Source organism: Lepidochelys olivacea (assembly GCF_965140295.1).
Source record: "Lepidochelys olivacea isolate rLepOli2 genome assembly, chromosome: 4".
NCBI classification, from domain to species: domain Eukaryota; kingdom Metazoa; phylum Chordata; order Testudines; family Cheloniidae; genus Lepidochelys; species Lepidochelys olivacea.
In genome coordinates this window covers 61,248,569-61,270,866 of record NC_140414.1, presented here as the reverse complement: position 1 = coordinate 61,270,866, position 22,298 = coordinate 61,248,569, and the positions used below count along the sequence as shown (strand labels likewise).

At 41.4% G+C, this 22,298-nt stretch overlaps 1 protein-coding gene across 2 annotated transcripts in view; it reads left to right on the top strand.

Moving 5' to 3' along the window:
• Nucleotides 1-22,298, top strand: part of ZNF827 (zinc finger protein 827) — a 135,568-nt gene that overhangs the window by 50,882 nt on the left and 62,388 nt on the right. For both annotated transcript variants that reach the window (XR_014711244.1, XM_084625673.1), the window contains exon 5: nt 6,010-6,243. Coding sequence is in view for 1 of the 2 variants with exons in the window: in XM_084625673.1 (XP_084481799.1) it covers nt 6,010-6,243 (234 nt within the window). In the remaining variant the exon portion in view is untranslated. The remainder of the gene's footprint in view (nt 1-6,009; nt 6,244-22,298) is intronic.

Below are 22,298 nucleotides of genomic sequence, written 5' to 3'. Positions count from 1 at the left end.
CACTAAACTCTGTACTCATGTTTTCTCAGCTGAATCCATTGATATAATAATAAAAAATTACTAAATCAGCTGACTGCTCCATACAGTACATTATGAGGTAAATTGCATTATTAGTTAGAAAGATCATCCGTACTGTGTGGGTTCTTGAAAACCTTGGTACTTATGTGGTGTCAAGCAAAATCTCCCTGCAAAGTTTCCCATCAACAGTGCTGAATTGGCTGGTTTGGAGACTCTTCAGAAGGTTATTTTTAAAATAATAAAAAGTACACCCAATTAAATTGTCAAAACTGATATATTTCTTTTGCAATTCGAAGGAAAAGAATATACTGCATATGTTTAAAGTCCATAGTTTATGCCCAAATCAGAGATTTCAAATAGAATATGTAAGCACACATGGCTGGCAAATATTTGGTCATGTCCTTAAGTTAAAAACATTGTAAATTCCATAATGTTGCTGTCAGTGTAGATATTACTGATGTCAAGATAGCTCTTTGAAGTGTCTCTCCAGATTTACATTTTCATAATTTCCATCTAGATCTTTAATTGAAAATAAAACCCAAAAAGGGCAATAGCACAGTTAATTAAAAGTTGGACAAATAAAAGCTTTTAATAACCTCTGCTTCTGATATATCACCAGCTTCATCTTCCCCTTCCCCAATAGATTGCTGTTTTACATCCAAGAATTTCTTGGCATCATCAAAATCAAATCTCTCATATTTTACACCTCCCAGAAATGCACAGAATTTAGCAGCATACAGGAATGGAAAGTCTGCGCTAATGAAGCGTGATTTGAACTTCAGTACAACAAACTGCTTCCCAGTGCATTTCCCCAAGACACAGCAAGAAATATACAACCCTGTGCTTCTAGAAAGTGTATATTTTCAACCTAGATTTAAATTGTGCACAAATTACTATTCACAGAAACAAACATAATGATAATTCTCTTTGTTCTGTGATGGGATCTACTGCTCTGAGCAGAAGTCATAACTCATAGGCCTTTCAGTCAGATCCACTGGCAAAAAGGCGGAGTTTCATTCGCTCGTTCTTTGAAAGCTCCTTCCCCAGTATCTCTGCTTTCATGGAGGTGAGCAGATGTTTTCTCTGCTGCTCTCTGTGAGAGAGCCTTTTGCAAGAAATTCTTTCTCATGGGAAACAAATCGTTTCCCCCCCGTCCATCTTCCTCCAGCTTGGTCTTCATCTGTTAGGGTGGAAAGGGCCCTCGCAGAGGGTCTCACTTTGCTGCACAACAGACTAGGGACATATCAGTGGGTTCAGCAGGATGGTTTTAGCACTTGGTACTGACCTGCTTTCCCTTCAGGATCATGCCTCTGTTGCAATGGGCCATGCGCCATGTAGCTGGCAAACAGGGGGACGGCCCTGAAGACAGTAGTAGAGGGGTTTTTAAACCAAAAATTTCCTGTCTTCACCCTACCAGAATCTACATCACACCATGTAGCCTGCAAGCAGGTTCCAGTAAGGGAACAAAAACTCATTCAGTGGGCTCACACAGACAAGCAGCCTCCATTTTTCTGTGCACCTCTCCCTATGGCCAGTCACACTCCTACTCTGCATGCTCTCTTTTCTGGGTTCACTGTTCAGAACTAGCTGTAATTTAGCCAGTAGTGGTGACGGAAGGGATTTCTTGTGGCAATACTTGTGTGTGAAATAGCACTCTCTGGTTTCCTTAAACCTCCACCCCCCCGCCCCAAGCACTTAGGTTCAAAGCAGTTTAAGAAAAGGTGGAGCTAGGTAGCTAACTTTTTTCGAACACTTCACTTCTACTATTACTTCCAATTTGCCTTAATATTCCTAAACAAGATGATTTGAATAACCATGAATTTAAATAGAGTGTTGCACCTGATAGGTTATTGCTCAGGGGTAAGGCTTAACACTCATATCCCTTCCTTTTAGGCATGCCTACACTACAGTTTCACCACCCTAGTTCATATGGAACTAGGGTTTCACTTTGACAATGTATATTTCAATTCAGATCCTTGTGGAGGATCTCAAACACACATAGTGAATTTGCCGGCAATAGTTCCCACAGAGGTAAATTTCTTTCAGTGGGGAGCTTAGGTGGTAGCCTACTTGGTTTTCCTGAGGCAGAGATTGAGTACACAAGGAGTTGGAAACTGAACAGAATTGTGTTACAGCACCTCATGTACGGTGAATGACAACCGGTGTTCTGTAATCTATCAGATCCTTTGAGGAGAGGGCACCGGAAAGAATAAGAGCAAGTGAGAGACCCAGCTAGATTCTATCCTGTCAGGAGAATGGCATTTCTATTTCCAAGCCATGTATTTCCAAGCATCTCTTTCTAATAAGTCAAATAGAAATTATCAGGTAAATAGGATCTTATTCTGAAAAGTCAATAACAGATCTCAACCACATAGTTTCTTCCTGCAAAGAGATCACTTCACCACTTGCTCCTTTTGCAGAGTTTGCAGATTTTACAAACTTCCTGGCTATCTGCAAGTGTGAACTAGGGTCTTGTATATAGTTTGCCAAAGTTTACTCCAGCCCCCCAACTTTCCCAATATAATAGCAAAAATAGCTAGTAATACTTATCATCATACTGTTAGTCCTTTACTCATCACAGCTTCTCTTTAGGGTGTGAATGTTCAACATCAAACAATGGATCCTTCCAAATATAATGAATATGAATCATCAGAATTCTTTGGTTCTTCCTGATCCCCAATGCCCACAACTTCCCACCTGGAATCTTAGTAAGTATTCACTTATTGAGTCACTCAGGCATTCTGGCCTCAATGGGATCCCAACTAAAACGTTATTCCTTTCTTTTCTTCCCATAAACCCTAGGGTTCCTTGTAAAAAGTTTTCCTTTCTTAGCTTACTTAGCTTCATGTCTCAGCACTTGGTGCCACTGATCCTCACATCTCCCACTGCTGTCTTTGGTTGGATCCTGCTATCTCATGCCTTTGTAGTTGTGGCTCACAAGCACCACTTATAAAGCATCCTATGGCCCAAGGTTATTGCTGTGTGGTTCTAGAGCCCTTCATTAGAGCTACTTTCAACCATGGTGTGTCTATTTACTGGCTCTGTAGATCTCTTTTCTTGCAGCCTTCCCTTCGGCAGGAAGGTTGAGTGGGGATTCTTTTATTTTCTTAAATTCTTACTTTCAACCCATTAGTAGCTGGACCACAGACCAGTCTTTCACTGTGCCCAACTTATAACACCAAGCTTCACTTGAAGCAGATAATTCCTTTTCCTTTTTTCAGTCATAAGTGTTGTAAGCACTGAGAAATACACAGTAAGTGAATTGGTTTGGTCAGCAGCTTCTGTTGAAAACTTTGATTCCTTTATTTGTAATGACTATTACATCTGTTCACTATTTCTCCCAATGTGGTTGATGATTGGTCACTGTGTGCTACTTCCCATGTGTTATGATGAATTCTGTCTGGAGCAGTGAAACTGGTACTGAAGAGAGACAAGATTAGTTTTCTCACCTGTAATTTTAATTTATCCTAGTGCAGATCCATCACTCTGGAAAATCTTATTTATGTTTATCTACTCTTCTATATAGACTTGGTTTAGCTTGTAATCCTCTTTGTTATCTTTCAGGTTAGAGCAACAGGGAATATTAAATGGATATCAACACAATAGTTGGTTCTTTTTTCAATTAATTGTAATAACTAGGGCTGAAATTCAGCTGGGGCTATCCAGAGATGAGCTCTGATAAATATTTTCAAATCTGCGGGAGCTCTGGCAGGGCGGAAGTCCCAAGCCCTGGCACCTCCTGTGGGGCTGAAGCCCCCAAAAGCCCCAGCCCACAGCTGAAGCCCGGAGCCCCAAATGGGGGAGGGACCTGGGGATTCCAGGAAATAGTCTCTGAGAATTTAAGCCCTGGTAATAACTGTCCTAGGTTTGTGTGTCCTCTGGGTTGGACGTATTCATCTGGGGAGGGTTTTGACAGTTCAGGAAATGTTCCAGGAGTAAGAGCTTTCAGTTAACCAAACAAATATATATTCTGCTGGATGAGTTATGACTTCTGACTAGAATAATGCATCTATACAAGAGAAATCAGGAAAGGCAGGAACATCAGTTTAGCCTTTTTCCTTGTATAATTTAGCCAAAACCACATCTCTAAAGCCCTGTCTAGACATGGGCCCTGATCCTGCATTGAATTCCATGTGAATGGACCCCTGTACCTCCGAGAGCCAAATTGATTCAAATGTAAATTGAGACTGAGATAAAAGTTGAGATTCTGGACCCCAAGAGGTGCTGCTACACTCCTCATGGGAGATGTGCTGGTACACAATGCCACCGCACATGGGCCAAATTGGAACCCTAGAATAGACTATCTAGTTTAGAAATGGGGCATGAGAGACAGAGCTAGACAGAAGGGTCAGACCTGGACAACGGATGGTGGAGGTGTTTGGAGGGCTTACATATGTAACTTGGTGAGGTTAGCATAACTATGTTAACCATAACCTGTATTTTGGTGAATTTAATGCAATGCTTATCATTGCATTAATGCATATTTTTGCATTAGATTACCTAAAATTGTAAAGGTAAAAAATCCATATGGTGGCATAAGTGCTAAAAATGCATATTAAAATGTTCACATTTAAGATGATTTAATTCCTTAAGAGTGAGTATTGTCAACATGCACTGAAATGTGCATACTTACTGGGTGAGCCCAATCCACATCACTTCCTTAAATGATCTGTGATAGCATCGTGCCAACCCTAAGCCCAACCAAAAATATAAATCATCCAAAGGCAACCCAAGCAGCTCCATAGTGTAAATTGCAAAGCTTTTAAAATGTGTATTAGAGGTCCGGATATATATATATATTTTTTAAGGCACAGTGGAATGTGTGTCCAAGAGTTGTATCCTTTTTAAGCACCCTCAAATTGATTGTGGCCACCAACTTCAAGTTTCTCATCATCTGAGAAGCAACTATGATTGCACTTAAAACTTCATTTTCTCTTCCTTTGAGCACTTCAGATAGGGTTACAAAGCAGAAGACCAAGCTTCAAAAGTAGCTTTATGTATGCTTGCTCTGAGAAGGAGCAGTTGTTTATGTGAGGCATTTTTAAAATAAATCTAATGATTTAAGGCATTCTCATAATTTTAGGGGGCTTGACTCATAAGTTTAGAATGTTTGGAGTTGGCAATATTGTTTAAGTGGTATCCAGGTCCCTGGTTTCACCAAGTTGACCAAATCCAGTGCCATGGATCAACACTAGCAACTACTAACTGAAGAGCTATTTGCCAAAGTGATTCTGTGCCAAGCCAACATAAGCAGCACCAAGATCTATGGAACTTGCTCCCAGAAGCAGCAATTGTTTACATGAGGCATTTAAAAAGAAAACCTATTTGCTTTGTTTGGTTTTTCTCCAGGGTGGGGACTGGGGTTAAAATGATATTTTAACAAAATCTCCAAATATTTTGATAATGCAGGGCTCTCTTCCCCAAGAAGTATTTGGGACCTCTAAAATTCCTTCTATTCACACCTGTAAGATTATTACAACAAACCATTTGGATTTGGGTAACTAATTTGCTCTTCTCCATTTCCTTTTGCTCCCCTCTTCTGCCTCCTCTCTTGCTATCCTTTATTATTCCTCTCTTTTATATCCAGTTTTTAAAAAATAGCTTCATAATTAAATGGTTATGGGTTGTGCCAAATTGGCTATTATGTGATGTGTTATCTTCAGGTGTCCATCAGGCTTGTGGGAGACATACAAGACAGCACAAGCAATGGGAAAGCTGTTGTGGGGGTAGGAGCAGAAGAAGAAAGGGAGGAGTGGGAAATGTACGTTTCCTTGAGATTCAACACACTGAGTTCTTATGTGCCAAAGATGCTCTTTGTACAAAAGGTGCAGATACCTACCTACCTCACCAGCCATCTCTAAATGGTGTCATGTTCTAGCGCCCAGTATCTGCTCCAGCTGTTCTTGGGTTGCAGTTCACTCCTGTTTCTTGCTGCTGTGTGATTATGCAGTACACATCTCATTAAGTCCAGCCTTTTAACTCCCTTGACAGCTGCAAATCAAAAAGAGCCCTTGACTCCTACATTTAAAGTGAAAGATGAGCCTCGGGATGAAGAAGCTGCAAGCTCAACTTTGTCTCAGTCCAGCTATGTGTTCAACCCGGGATCTGAAGCCTCAGCCCCAAGCATCCCTGAGGAGACTGTCAAGCCACAGGAAGTGCAGACAAATGTGTTAAGGCAGGACATGTCTGTCAAGGCAGCATCTGAGCTCCTCATGAAGCTATCAGGTAATTGATTAATTTAAAAATATTCAGCTTCTTAAATGTTCACCTGTATGCTAGCAGGGATACACTGAAAAAAAGGCATATGGTATCAGTTACACCTGAAGGAGCAGCAAAGATACCTCTACCTACCCTCAGATAGGCAAATCTAAGGTGCCTAACCACCTGGTGTCTAATTATTCCAGTGCACAGATTTCAGTGGTCTTCAAGTTAATGACTATAAAATCAGTCAACAGAACTGATAACTTAAAATTTGCATATGTTGAAATAGTTTTATAATGTCCCGAAACACTTCCATACCTAATTTATTTGCGTCTGTTTCTCTCTTCATTAACACCATCAGAGTGTGTATTTGTATTGTACACATGGTGTAGGTATCTGACATAACCTTACACACTACGGGCTTTAGAGCCTTTTGTCTGAGTGCAGTATCCTAAATTGTGAGAACATATTATAAAGTAGATACTGTAGATTGAACAGGCTTTGTAGTGAGTTACAAACCACTTGAACTTGACTCCATTGCTTTACTTTTTCTCTCTGTACCCCCAATAGAAATATAACCTTTTGCATTCTGTTGGCTGTTTGGTGTGGGCATGTGTGTGTATATAATATGCTCTATATCTGAGCGTAGAAAGGAGGAACATAATTTTTGCCTTCAGTCTATAGTAGTGTGCACATGGACATAGACACGTGCATACATATTTCGGGTGTGAGGGTTGTGAGGCAGGGGATTAATTTGATGACTTTTTTGGTATTTAAGTTAGTGATGATGGGACCTTGTTGCCCTTATAATAAACTTCAGGTTTTAGCACAGATCAGTGAACATTAGAACCTTGAATTGAAACTATGAACGGGTGTGGAGGGGAGAGGTAGGAGAAAGGGGAGTGATAATATTCATAGATTCCAAGGCTAGAAGGGACCATTGTGATCGTATTGTCTGACCTCCTGTATAATACGGGCCATAGAACTTCCCAGAATAATTTTCTAGTTAGGAAAACATTTAATTTTTATTTAAAATTCCTCCAATGGTTAATTACTCTCACTGTGAAAAATGTATGCCTTATTTCCAGTATGAAAACTAAGATTCATATCTCCATATCCAAAATTGGAAGAGGTTTTTTTGCAGTTTGGCTATGTCAAAGTCTTTCAAGAAACACCAGTGGAAATTCAGTGATCAGTGACTTTTGTGATCTCTGCCATTTACATCTGAAATTCGTCGACAAGATTTTCGAATTGTCAAATTAGAAGCTAAACTCAGAGCCCTACTTAAACTCCTGGAACTAAGCAATGTCTGTTATCTCTTGTTTTCAATTCATCCTTTCAGTGTGGATGTCTCAGGTTAGACTAATGGGGGTACGGAGTGAGAGACAGACAGAAAGATACATGGACACTTGTAGAAATACTTTAGTCTGGAAGCATCCACTTTGAATGAAAAATTACTGATTTGGGTTTTGGGGTGGGAATTTCCCATAGAATACTGAACATTATAAGATGTGTTTTGTATTGACGTAGCATGCTATCAATACTAGTAGGAGGAGTTTTGAATGGAAGTAGACAGAATTCCAAGCATGGTGTTCTAATGATAAAACCCTCCAATCTGATGGATATTAAATGGTGGTTTTCTGTTTTTCTTCATACTTACAAATGTGTTTATACTCAATAAAGTAATAGCTCTGTAATTTAATATAATTCCTCCAATGTTCTGGAGATACTATAAATCATGACAGTGACGTCTGAGTAATAACAGTACTAACGTGGAATCTCCTTGTCTTATTGTAAAATACAGGTTTTTTTTCTTTTTATTATAGTAGGTTAGAATATTCCTTTTTGAAATACCTATTCAAATAGGATGAAATCTTGTTGGCCCCTCCACATCTGCTATTCAAAAGGAATTTTCAGAGACTATATAGAATCTTACACAAATCTTCAGTCATTTTCAGTTGGGAATTGACTGAATGCTGCAAGTAAGAAATGCATTAAGTAAATGTTTCTCCAGTGATCATTTCAGTGATTCAGCAAAGCTTGCTGATGGTATTTCCGGCTAATCAATAGTTTAGAAAGTAAGGAATTAATTGTAGCAGTTGATATTCCTAAATTAGCCTGTGGATGGGGTTATACCGTGTTGGTGGTTAAACATTTCAGCTTTATAGTCTGTGACAGCTCTTGAGGGGCATAATGATAGAGGTCAGTGTGGGTCATGTTGAAAAATATTTCACGAATGAAAAGCCCTTTTTAATTTTTTCTTGGGACTTGTCTACACAGCACCAGCAAAGCACACTAGAGGGGTGTGATTTCAAATGGGACTAGATCAGTACGAACTAGGTACCATTTAGAGTGTGCCAGCAAGGTCTACATAGGGCAGTACTGTAGCACATTAGAGTGCTTTTACAGAATGTTTGGAGTCACATGGGCAAGTCACATGTTCATGCCCAATTTCACTCAGTCATTGCAGGAAGCCATTACTTATATACCAGACAGCACGTTTATAAGACAGTCCACTCCCATGGTCCATTGTGAGTTAAGTGTCCTTTTGATGGGCCACTCAATTTGAATAGTCTCTCCAAGATGTGCTGGCTAACTACTTTGTGGGTGTTACCCCAGGAGCAAACATTTGAAATCCATGTATAAAGCTAGTACTTACAACTTCAAATACAAAAATGATACGTGCATAGAAATAGCATAATCATAATCAGCAAATCATAACCTTTTCATAGATACCTTACATACCACATTTTGTACAAGATTCATTGCAAATATATAATAGTGGTTGTAACAATGATCTATATAGTCATATTTTAATCCAATAACGTCACAACATTCCAAAAAGTCTTTCCAGAAATCTGTTTTTTCAAATGTAGCTAAACTGCTTTTTCTACAAATTTATCCATTCTCAAATATAGAAAAGCAACAGTTCATCCCCAAAATGTTGAAGTAGGTTATTCAAGCACTGCACTGTACTCATCTAAGTTTAATGCATCCAGTCTCGCTGCAGGCATTTCTTGTAAATTTCAGTAGCCAATGCAACCTGTCTTGTTAACTTTCATTTACACTCTAATGTTACACTCAAAAAACTCCTTTCTACTGAAACAGTAGAGAGATTTTGTTTTGTGTATGTATTATCTTTCAGAATCATTGAATGCTTTATCCTTTTGTGCAAAGTCTATCACAGACCTGGAAATATATAAAACTTTTTCTCCTTTATACCCTCTTAATTTCCTCACTTTCTGAATGATTTTATCTATTCCACTGAGTCAGCTCTGTCTTGAAGGTGTGTGAGCTGAAACATGATTTGGTCAAATTCTTAATTGTTGTGGTACATATAGAGAAAATCTGCTTGTTGTTTAACAGTGATATTTGCCACTCAAACCCAGATGAAGTCAAAAATATTTTAGTAGAAAATCTGGCTCTTCTGCTAAAAAAAAAAAACAAACAAAAAACCAAAAACAAACAAAAACAAAACACATGATTTTCTTTCTCTTTCTGAGACAATATGGTTTAGTGGATTGTGAACCTGACTGGAAGTGTCCGTGAATTCCTATCTTTGCCAGTAATTTCCAGTGTGATCTTGGGCAACTCACCTAACCTCTCTGTGCCTCCATTTTCCCATATCTAAAATGGGGCTAATAATGCCATCATGGTAAAGCACTTTCAGCTCTATTACTGAAAAGTCCTAAGTATTAGTTATTTATCTTCCATTGACTTGAATTAATTTGAAACAGTGCAAGGCTGACATTTCTATACAAAGAAGCAGGACATGGGTGTTTGAAGAAAACTCTTTGGGAGCGCATGGCACCAAGTTGTCTTGAAATAAAAGGGCTGGCTTTTCTGCTAAACGTTTAATTGCTCAAAAAGAACTTCCAATGTTTTTGGAAAATAAATAACAAGAAACAGAACATCAGAAATAGAGAGGTATTATATAACATACAGTGTCTGAGACAGACTTATAAATACAGGCTTCAGTGTGAATTATATACTGTAATCAATGATGTGTTATGATTGGTTTTTTGTTTGTGACAGGCCGCCGCACCTCCTGATAAGACAATATGTTTATATTAAAATAAACCTCTCAATTTATGAAGCAGTAGAAAAGGAAGGATATGTCTACTCAATTAGACACCCACTGCTGGCCCATGCCTGCTGACTCGGGCTCGTGGGGTGTGGGCTAAGGAGCTGTTTAAATGCAGTGTAGAAGTTTGGGCTCAGGATGGAGTCTGGGCTCTAGGAGCCTGCAAGGTGGGAGGCTTGCGGAGCTCAGTCAGTAGCCCAAGCCGGAACGTCTACACCGCAGTTAAACAGCCCCTTAGCCTGAGCCCAACGAGCCTGAGTCAGCAGGCACAAGTCAGCCATGAGTGTCTAACTGCAGCATAGACATACCCCATGTGACCCATTTTGCATCTCTCAGTTGTCCCTTATTTCAAGGAATGTCTCTAATTTTAGATGCAGATTTCCCTGTCACACCTTGCTGGTATAGTATCTAATTTTCATTGCTGTAAATTGCACACATTTGGCCTTCAGGAGGTTGACAGGGTGTGGTGCATCGCATTCTTGTGTGCAAGATGAAAAACATTTGGTTTTAATTTGTCCCTTGAACAACAGCTATGCATCTTTGAAGGTTAGAGATCACATGATCCTGTCCCTGCTATGTAAGGGCAGCCTTCTTGGGATTCTGTTTTAATTTTTATTTTAATGCCAGCTCTTAAGAGTGAAGAACCTGGTTGTAAGCTGCAAAACAAATCCTCCTAGAAGCTGTGGAAAAGTAGAAAGACCGGTGGTTTGGTAATGGAGTACGGTGAAGTACATGCTTTATTTTGTTTTTCTTGTTTATATAATTATTGGGATTTTCTTCAGCTGATCTGAAAAGCCAACGAAATCTGCTGTCAGGAATAAAACTATACTGAAACCTTCCTGAAGTACTTCTCAACCGATCAACCCTTAGTTTAAAAAATCCTCTATGACCTTTTTAATTTTACATACAAGCAGTCTGGTTCCATTTTGGTTTAGATGGAGCCCATCATTTCTCTACAGTCCCTTCTTTTCCCCAACGGTTCCCCAGTTCCTAATAAACTTAAAACCCTGCTGCCTACACCATTGTCTCATCCACGCATTGAGACCCTGCAGTACTGCCTGTCTTTCTGGCCTTTGTGCGTGGAATTGGAAGCATTGCAGAACATGCTACCATGGTGGTCCTGGACTTGAATCTCCTACCTAGAAGTCTAAATTTGGCCTCCAAGACCTCTCTTCCCCCTTTCCCTATATCATTGCACCACAACCACCAGCTTCTCCCCAGAACTGCCCATAAGTCTGTCTAAATACCTTGTGAGATCCTCAACCTTTGCACTCGGTTGGTAATTTACTATGCAGTTCTCCTGGTCATCACAAACCCACATAGCTATATTTCTAATAATCAAACCCCCCCATTTCTCTTACTGTGCTTTTCAAAGTAACTGGGGTTCCCTCCCCAGGATGAGTGTCCTCAGTGCGAGAGGATACTATGACATCATCTGGAATGAAGGTCCCCACTAGAGGATTGTTTGTCTGCTGCAGCTTGATGTTCCCCTTCCCCGAGACTGCCATCCTTAACAGCACAGAGGCTGTCAGACTGGGGGTGGGACCACTCTATTTTGTCCCTGAAAGTCTCCTCTCTGTACCATCTGTATCTCATAGGTCCTCCAGTTCAATCACCCTGGCTTCCAGAGCCCATACTGTCTCTCTGAAGGCCATGAGTTGCCTGCATCCATGATTACCCATAAGGCAGGTACATGTTGCAGTCAGTGCAATAAAGTGGATAGCCCCCCACTCAGCAGCTGGACTTCTGCCTGCATTCTTTTTACTCTTGCAGGGTTTTGGTTTTTGTTTTGGATGGGTCGGGGATAATTGGCTTAAGTTTAGAATTAGTTTGTTAGGTGTATTGGGTTTTTCTGTCTCTTTCCTTCTCCCACCTCCCTCCCCTCAATGTTTCTTTCCCAAGGGCTTTGCTGGTGCCCTTCCAGTCATTAGGTTATAGTCCCTCAGCCTTAGAATCACAGAACTGGAAGGGATCTGGAGAGGCCATCTAGTCCAGTCCCCTGCACTCAAGTCAGGACTAAGTATTATCTAGTTACTTCTCCCCTTGCTGCTGAAGTCTCACTGCAGCTACACTCTCCTTACCTTGGCAAAAAGAAAAGGAGTACTTGTGGCACCTTAGAGACTAACCAATTTATTTGAGCATGAGCTTTCGTGAGCTACAGCTCACTTCATCGGATGCATACCGTGGAAACTGCAGAAGACATTATATACACACAGAGACCATGAAACATACCTCCTCCCACCCCACTGTCCTGCTGGTAATAGCTTATCTAAAGTGATCATCAAGTTGGGCCATTTCCAGCACAAATCCAGGTTTTCTCACCCTCCGCCCCCCCCCCCCCACACACACACAAACTCACTCTCCTGCTGGTAATAGCCCATCCAAAGTGACCACTCTCTTCACAATGTGTATGATAATCAAGGGTGCCACAAGTACTCCTTTTCTTTTTGCAAATACAGACTAACAGGGCTGTTACTCTGAAACCTTACCTTGGCAGTTAACTCTGTCTGGTGATTGCTGTCTGTCCCAGGGCACTCTCTGCTTGAGAGCTGGATGTGGAAGGAATAAGGGATGCCTCTCTCCCTCTGTCTTTAAACTCCTTCGCAAAATTTACCTGGTTGCTGCTCCTGTTCACTTAGCTCAGCACACAGCCCCCCGAAACAGACCACAATATGATCTTCAAGCAAGCACACAACAAACTAAATAAGATAGTTATGAAAATCTTAAGAATTTCTGTAACTAGATTAATTCTGTTATAGTACAGCGGTCTTACTTTGGACCAGTTTAGATCAAATTGATACATTTTCCTCAGGAGCCTCTGACCGATTATGCAAAATACTAGTGATTTATTTAATGTTTGATAATAAGAAATTTTATTATTTTAAAGAGATTGTCAGCTTTAAAACACATTTTAATCTGATTTTTTTCAAAATTGCTGTCTCAAGTGACACCTGTGATTGCTATAATTCAACAAAATGGGGGTAAATATTTTCCCCTGTTTTTTCCAGTTTGTGTGCATTGGACAGTTCTTTGTATATAATTTCGCTGTTTTTTGACAGAGAGTTAAACTTCTCATCTCACGCTCTTGCATCTTGACAGCATATTCATTGCACTTCCCTGGGGAGATCTCGCAACCCGGAATCTTCCCCAGGCCCTGCAAGAGGGTTTTTACTAGTGTCACAGCAACAATGCTGCTGCTGTTCCTGAGTTTAGTACTGAGTCAATGTCTCTGAGGGGCAAAGAGCAACAGAAGCCTGGGGGAGCCGCGTCTTCGCTGTGTAGATCCCTGCTTAGTGCTAGGGAGCCCTTGGGAGCCCGGCAAGGGATGGGAGTAGGAAAGTCCTTGTCTTAATTTCCTAGACCCCTACGTGGGGCTTTGGAGGCATTTGGCAGAAGCAGTAGCTTCTGCTTCACCTCTCTGTAAGAGCCCAGCAAGTAAGAAAGAGAGAAGGTGTTTGACCAGGAGATAGATGCCACTCTGCAAGAGCCAAAGTGATTCCAGAAGATTGTGGACCAAGCAGGGAAGGATATGGCCCCTTTGAGGAAGGGCAGAGATGGGAAATAATAGGAGACAGGAGGTTTGCAGGGGCTGAGAACCTAGGGGAGGCTTGGGGAACTGACCTCTTCTGCTGTAGCCAGTATGAGTGATAGTCCGGGACCAAGACGCAGTAGGATCACCCCTCATGAGCCCCTCAACCGGAGCCCAGAGAAGGAGAAAGAAAATAAAGGAAATATTTTCAAACTAAAAATAGAAATGTAATGATACAGTAGAAAAGAAATCTTCTGTCTAAAGCTCATGGTAAAACTATAAGATTATGAGACTTTTGATTACTACTACAGAAATATGATAACAGTAGTACAATGTTATAGAGCTAATCCATTTTTTCTAGTTATTTACAAAGATGTAACCTGTTGAAGAGCTAGATTTACTATGTGTTAAGGCAAATCTAGGATTTTTTGCTGTATTTTGAGGTTTACTCCTAGCAGCGGTATACTGCAGAAAGTTCATATAGTTCATTTCACTTAATAGGTTTTTCCATGACAATTGCATAAATATGTAGCCCCAAAAGAATGTGAATAGTAATGGACTTCTATCTGGGGATGGGACTTGTCATGTTTCATGACACCATTAATGACTCAACCAAAGAGCAGGCAGAATGGTGGAAATATACTGCCTAATTGCAGGGGAGAAAAACTCATTTAATTGCAAATTTAGTTTCTGGTGAAAAAATCACTGTGTTCAGGATACTGAGCATGGAAAAGGAGAGATGCATGGCAAGCTGATTGCATGTTAATACCCAGAATTCTCTTCCAGCACACCAAGGTCTAATACAGCGTTTCTCAAATGGAGGATCACATCAGTGAGTCACAGGAAGGTTCTAAATGGATTGTGGGCCCGGTTAAGAGAAGAGGTCCTTGGGATGGAGGCATTGGAGAGCAAGCCCATCCTGATTCACCCTGTAGCAGCGGCTTCTATCCCCTGGGGCTGAGCCTGGCTCCCCACTATGCGTGTTGCAGTCTGACACATGGGGTTGCAGCACTACTCAACTTTGGCCCAATTTTAGTGAGCGGTGATGATGGGGGGTGGTCATTTGCCAGGAGACGGCCAGGCCAGACCTGGGTGGTGCTGCAACCAGTGCAACATCTGGAGCAGGGAGCTGGGCCCAGCCCAATGGGAGGAGCCCAAGAGCCACTGATGTGGGTAAGTGCTGGGCTGGCTTGCTCTCTACAGTCTTCCTCCCCCTTTCCTCACTCCTGGCACCTCCATTTACAGACTCCTATACTTTAAGGCCAGAAGGGATCATCATCAGGGGCGGATTTACCATAAAACACACTGTATCCTGGCATGGGGCCCCCCAACAACAGGCGCACCCCCTGTGGGAGGGCTGCTCCATGGGATGGAGGTTGCAGGGATAGAAGCTGTGGGGAGCAGGAAAGCAGGGAAGGAGGTTCACCCACAGCCTCAAGGGAGCAGGTGGGAGGTGCGGGTGGCAGGAGTGCTGCAAACGCGGGCTGGAGGACTCAGGAGGAGCACAGGGCAGATTTTACCAGCAGGTGTGTGCTTTTTAAAGTTTTAAATGATTAACAAGGACACTATTCGCTTCTTACGTTGCTGTTGACTTTCACTGTTTGAATTAAATTGTTTGTGCATGGAAGTGAGAATAAAACCCTTGAGTGAAGATCTGCAAGTCCTTCCAAAGCCCGCTGAGTCAAAGGGATGCTGTTCATTGCATTCAGTAGGCTTTAGATAAGGCCACTAATTAAGGTGCCACTTAGGTGCAAGTAACAGTAAGTCTGTGTATGTCTGTTTCTCATGTTTGTCACAAAGGCCGCAACTTTATGAAATAAACTACCATGAAGAATGCAAACAAACGGCAGGAGTTTTTGTGACAAAGGGTGTCTAGTAGCTCGGCCCAAGCATGAGCTGCCTTTTTTATGGTCCTGGCTGACAGACCTCAAGACCCAATCAGAGCTACCATCCGGACTCCCCCTTGCCTCGACATGGCTTACACTAAGCCACGCTCCACCTCTGTAGAGAAGGTTAGAGCCATCATTGAGACAGATTCCCATAGGCATAGTTTGACTTCTATATTTGGGGGGACTGGGGCAGCAGGTCCAGTCAGGCCAATGGGGCTGCACGTTGGGAGGGTGAGGACAAATTTCATGCCTGCCCACAAGGGTGCCATTTCAGATATGGGGAGGGGGAGGGCACAGCCTTAACCATGATTCCAGGGGCTACTTAGGCAACTGAAAACTCTGGAGTTTTTGCATAACTTACACTCAGCTCTAATACTAACATGTTCTGACATCTTGTGGCAAGTAACTTATGGGATACTGGTTAGGTTTAAAATTGTAATGTATATTCTTACTCAGATACTCTTACTAAAGTTAGAAGGGACCATCGTGATCATCTAGTCTGACCTCCTCCACATTGCAGGCCACAGAACCTCACCCACTCACTCCTGTAATAGACCCCTAACCTCTTGCTGAGTTACTGAAGTCCTCAAATCATAATTTAAAGACTTCAAGTTACAGAGAATTTATCATTTACACTAGTTTAAACCTGCAAGTGACCCATGCTGCAGAGGAAGCGAAAGATCTGCCCTGGGGGAAAATTCCTTTCCAACCCCAAATATGCTGATCAGTTAGACCCTGAGCATGTGGGCAAGACCCACCAGACGGATACCTGGGAAAGAATTCTCTGTAGTAACTCAGAGACCTCCCCATCTAGTGTCCCATCTCCAGCCATTGGGGATTTTTGCCCAGGCAGTCACCAATGGGCCACATGCCACTGTAGTCAGTCTGTCATACTATCCCCTCTGTAGACTTATCAAGCTCAGTCTTGAAGCCAGTTAAGACTTTTGCCCACACTGTTCCACTTGGGAGGCTGCTCCAGAACTTCACTCTTCTGATGGCTAGAAGTGTTCACCTAATTTCAAGTCTAAACTTGTTGATGACCAGTTGATATGTGTTTGTTCTGGGGTCCACATTGATGCTTAACTTAAATAACTCCTCTCCCTCCCTGGTATTTATCTCTCTGATGTATTTATACAGGATAATCATATCTCCCTTCAGCTTTCTATTGGTTAGACTAAACAAGCCAAGCTCTTTGAGTCTCTTCTCATAAAATAGATTTTCTATTCCTCAGATCATCCTAGTAGCCCTTCTCTGCACCTGTTCCAGTTTGAATTCATCTTTCTTAAACATGGGAGACCAGAATTGCACACAGTATTCCAGATGAGGTCTCACCAGTACCTTGTATAATGGTATTAACACTTCCCTGTCTCTGCTGGAGATACCTTGCCTGATGCACCCCAGGACTGTGTTGGGTTTTTCACGGCCACATCACATTGATGGCTTATAGTTATCCCGTGATCAACCAATACCCCCAGCTCTTTCTCCTCCACTGTCACTTCCAACTGATAGGTCCCCAGTTAATGCTTGTTGTTAGTCCCTAAATGCATGACTTTTCACTTTGCACTATTAAATATCATCCCATTTCTATTACTCCCTTTTACAAGATCATCCAGATCTTCTTGTATGGTATTCCGGTCCTCCTCGGTATTGGCAATTCCTCCCAACTTTGTCTCATCTGCAAGTGTTATTAGCACACTCCCATTTTTTTGTGCCAAGGTCAGCAATAACAATGTCAAATAAAGTTGGTGCCAAGACTGATGCCTGAGGAATTCCACTAATAACCTTCCTTTACCTGAGAGTTCACTTTCAGTATGACCTGTTGTTGTCTTCCCTTTAACCAGTTTCTTATCCACCTTTCAGTTCTCATATTAATCCCCATCTTCTCCAATTTAACTAATAATTTCTCATGTGGAACTGTATCAACTGCCTTACTGACATCCAGGTAGATTAGACCTACTGCATTTCCTTTGTCTAAAAAAATCAGTTATCTTCTCAAAGAAAGATATTAGTAACTTTGTTACCACCTCTTGAATACAACAATGGAAACCATTGTAGAAAAATCTACAATTACTCTCTATCATTTAGTGGCTTATGTGGTCGTGGCACAGGGCCCCCGCGCTCTAAAAAAAGCACCTCCACGAGGGGCGTAGTCCCAGCGCCGGTGCACTGTCTACACTGTCGCTTTACAGCGCTGAAACTTGCTGTGCTCACAGGGATGTTTTTTCACCCCCGAGCGAGAAAGTTGCAGCGCTGTAAATTGCCAGTGTGGACAAGCCCTTAGGCTACTTACTTTTTGAGCTCACCAAGTTTGGAACAGATCTTTTAACTTTAGGAAATATTCTAAAAGCCCTTTCTTATCTTAATCACCTGCTAATCACTCTGTTTATAAACAAAATGCTGACTCCCCTCCTCCAGGGTGCAAGCTGGCAGCAGCACCTCCTCTGCAGAACTCTTTGCACTGCACATGGAGGGTATGTCTTCACTACCAACGTTAAAGTGCTTCTGCGGCAGCGCTTTAACATGGCTGTGTAGTCACGGCACCAGCGCTGTAAAAAATCCGTCCCCACGAGGGGAGTAGCTCCCAGCGCTCGGCACGCGGCTCCCAGTGCTGTCTACACTGCCACTTTACAGCGCTGAAACTTGCATCGCTCAGGGGGGTGTTTTTTCACCCCCCTGAGCGAGAAAGTTTCAGCGCTGTAAAGTGGCAGTGTAGACAAGGCCTCAGACTGCCTGCCCCTGAGGCTTGCAGTTTCGGGGGGCAATGCCTTCCCTTGCCCCCCCAAACTCCGCCTATGCAGACTCCACACAGTCTTTGCTGGCAAGTCTTTTGGTCCCAGCTATCCACGAATCCTACAAATCTGGAAGATATATATCCCTCCCTCCTTACCAGTCTGACCTAACCAGACAGATAAATTTACCTTCCTGCAAAGACTATGTCCGCTCCTAAAATTGTGACGTATTGTGGAACATATGGAAACCTGACTGCAGTGCTGGCTTGATGCAACCAGAAACCAGAATGCAATACAGTTTTGCAAAGATAAGAACCAGCGACTTACCTTAGGTTTCAGAATAGCAGCCATGTTGGTCTGTATCCGCAAAAAGAAAAGGAGGACTTGTGGCACCTTAGAGACTAACCAATTTATTTGAGCATAAGCTTAAGCTTAGTCTCTAAGGTGCCACAAGTACTCCTTTTCTTTTTGCGACTTACCTTAAGCTCGGTTATCAAGTGGTACATCAAGAGGAGAATCTGAATGTCCTTTACTCCTTGCCCAGCTAAACCTAATGGGTGAAGCTCCCTTTTGGCCAATAAGAGAGCTCCTTAGAGCAAGGGGAATGACTTTGCACAGTCAGCTAGCAGGCCAGACTGTTGTTGGTTATGAGAACCAAGCAGCTCCTGGTATCCCTCTAGGGAATCACTCAGCAAACCCAGCCACCTGTACATCACCTTGTTAGCCTATGTGGAGAGCAGAGTGGCCAAGGACAGCTGAGCTGAATTCCACACAGCAGTGCAAAGCACTAGCTGCAGCAGCATCTGGCAAAAGTGGCACTTTTCTAATATGTATCTGAAGTCCTGTGAGATCACAATTTTTCTACAAAATGCAAAAGGCACTAGTTGGAAAAGTTCACGTTCATAGAGATGTACAAGCATATTAATCACAACTGAACAGAGCTTAAAGTTTAGTAGATGTTAATGGATAATAGATCTTTAAATAGGTTAGATCAGAGATTTTAATTGACCTTCCCTTTTTTATGTAAGTGTAATCTTGACATCTATTGAAAAGCATATTAATTTAAAAGATGAGGTCATTTGGAATAACGAATGCTAATGTCCACAGTTTAAATGTACCTTCTTTGTTAACTTTCAGATAAAAGTTTAAACAAAAAGCAAGAGCCTGGATTCTTAGCGCTGCTTTTGTCCCTCTATATTGTTCAACCACCATACAGAAGCCACAGAGTTGGTAAAAGTGGCCATATGGATATGGGAATTGCCCGGAGTAAGGGATTCCCTGGATGTATAGGGCCATTGGAAAGGCTCTGTGCTTTCCTAGCATAGTAGCATGTTGGGTAGAGAGGAAATGTATCCGAGATTGTCACACTCAAGCTGTTATGAGCTGCTGTGAACCCATATAGAACCTTTGAAGAGGACTGCAAACTAGAGCAGCCTCTGGAGATGCTCTGACTTTTGCTGGGAACCCATCCAGTCCCTGTGTGCTCCCAGAATCTTGGAGGTGCAAAGTTTGCATGAAGCCACCTTTGTGTCCCCTTCTTCCCTTTGCTTATTTCTGCATAGAACACAGTGCAGTGAGATGCCAAGGTGAATAAGAGCCAAGGTGTTTATGAATTTATAAGTATCCACAGATACTCTTGAAGTTCAGTAGATGAATCTTGAAATATGAGAGAACTATATTGATTGGAATGTGTTGGGTGAGCAACAACATTGGTCACTGCATGTGTAGACTTTAAAACACTTTTCAGTTATTTTTTTTTAATCTTAAAGGGTTGATAATCCTGTAATCAGAATCTCTAAAATTAGCATCCACAGTTTTATAATTTAAAAAGGAGAAGTGAAATGTGTATTGCGTGACTCTGATGTATCCCTATGTTGTGGTTTACTTGCCTTTGCCAGTTTTTTCTAGTTCTAGTTGTTACTAAATTGGATTTTTTAGTTATAAAATGCTACAGCATGGAATTTTGTTAAAGTGGAAACTCAAAACAGTAGCCATTTTCCAATTTTGTTCTTTTATGCAAAGCCCTGTTGCATTGATTCCAGCCTTATCAACATTGCCTTACATAAAACATCAGTAAGAAAAAAGAAAAAGTTACAGCGGAATAAAGCATCAAGCACAGAGCCCTAGGGAAAATCAGATGTTACTTGTTGTGGCTCTGAAGCTGAACCTCTGAGGCTCACCAACTGTTTCCTACCACTAAGGTTTTATTTAAGCTGTTTTAGGGCATGTTTATTTCTAGCAAATGAGAACAATTAGCATAACAAAATGCCTGATTCACCATATTGAATGCTTTTGAAGAGTCAGTACAAGTTGACCCACTAGTTACTCCTGTCGACTTGATTGTGACAACTAATGCACAAATTCAACTTATCAGACATTCAAGGGAAATATTTTTCACCCAAATTGCCAGTTGGCATGTGAACCTGACTGGCATCCCAGCTAATAATCAGGTAATTCAGGCTCTTGGTTATCAGACACAAAGATTCTAGGTCTGAGGTATAACATCTGAAATTACTCTGGAAGCCAAATTTTTGGAGACTTATGGTATTGCCAACATCAGGCTTTACTACCTGATTCGTGATATTTTAAATAACTATATAGTAGGGCTGTCGAGCGATTAAAAAATTAATCACGATTAATTGCAATAATAGAATACCATTTATTTAGATATTTTTGGATTTTTTTCTACATTTTCAAATATACTGATTTCAGTTACAACACAGAATACAAAGTGTACATGCTCACTTTATATTTATGATTACAAATATTGTGCTATAAAAATAATAAAAGAAATTGTATTTTTCAATTTACCTCATACAAGTACTGTAATACAATCTCTTTATCATGAAAGCTGAACTTACAAATGTAGAATAATTTACAAAAAAAAACTGCATTCAAAAATAAAACAATGAAAGACTTTAGAGCCTACAAGTCCTTCAGTCGTACTTCTTGTTCAGCTAGTCACTCAGACAAACAAGTTTGTTTACAGTTGCGGGAGACAATGCTGCCCGCTTCTTGTTTACAATGTCACCTGAAAGTGAGAACAGGCGTTTACATGGCACTCTTGTAGCCAGTGTTGCAAGATATTTACGTACCATATGCGTTAAAGGTTCATATGTCCCTTCATGCTTCAACCAGCATTCTAGAGGACATGTATCCATGCTAATGAGAGGTTCTGCTTGATAACAGTCCAAAGCAGTGCAGACCAACACATGTTCACTTTCATTATCTGAGTCAGATGTCACCAGCAGAAGGTTGATTTTCTTTTTTGGTGGTTCAGGTTCTGTAGTTTCCACTTTGGAGAGTTACTATTTTAAGACTTTTGAAAGCATGCTCCACACCTCATCCCTCTCAGATTTTGGAAGGCACTTCAGATTCATAAACCTTGGGTCGAGTGCTGTAACTGTCTTTAGAAGTCTCACATTGGTACCTTCCTTATGTTTTGTGAATTCTGCAGTGAAAGTGTTCTTAAAATGAACAACACATGCTGGGTCATTGTCTGAAACTGACTGCTATAACATGAAATATATGGCAGAATGCGGGTAAAACAGAGCAGGAGACATACTATTCTCTCCCAAGGAGTTCAGTCACAAATTTAATTAATGCGTTATTTTTTTTAATGAGGGTCATCAGCATGGAAGCATGTCCTCTGGAATGGTGGCCGAAGCATGAAGGGGGATACGAATGTTTAGCATATCTGGCACATAAATACCTTGCAATGCCGGCTACAAAAGTTCCATGCGAACACCTGTTCTCGCTTTCAGGTGATATTGTAAGTAAGAAGCCAGCAGCATTATCTCCCAGAAATGTAAACAAACTTGTTTGTCTTAGTGATGGGCTGAACAAGA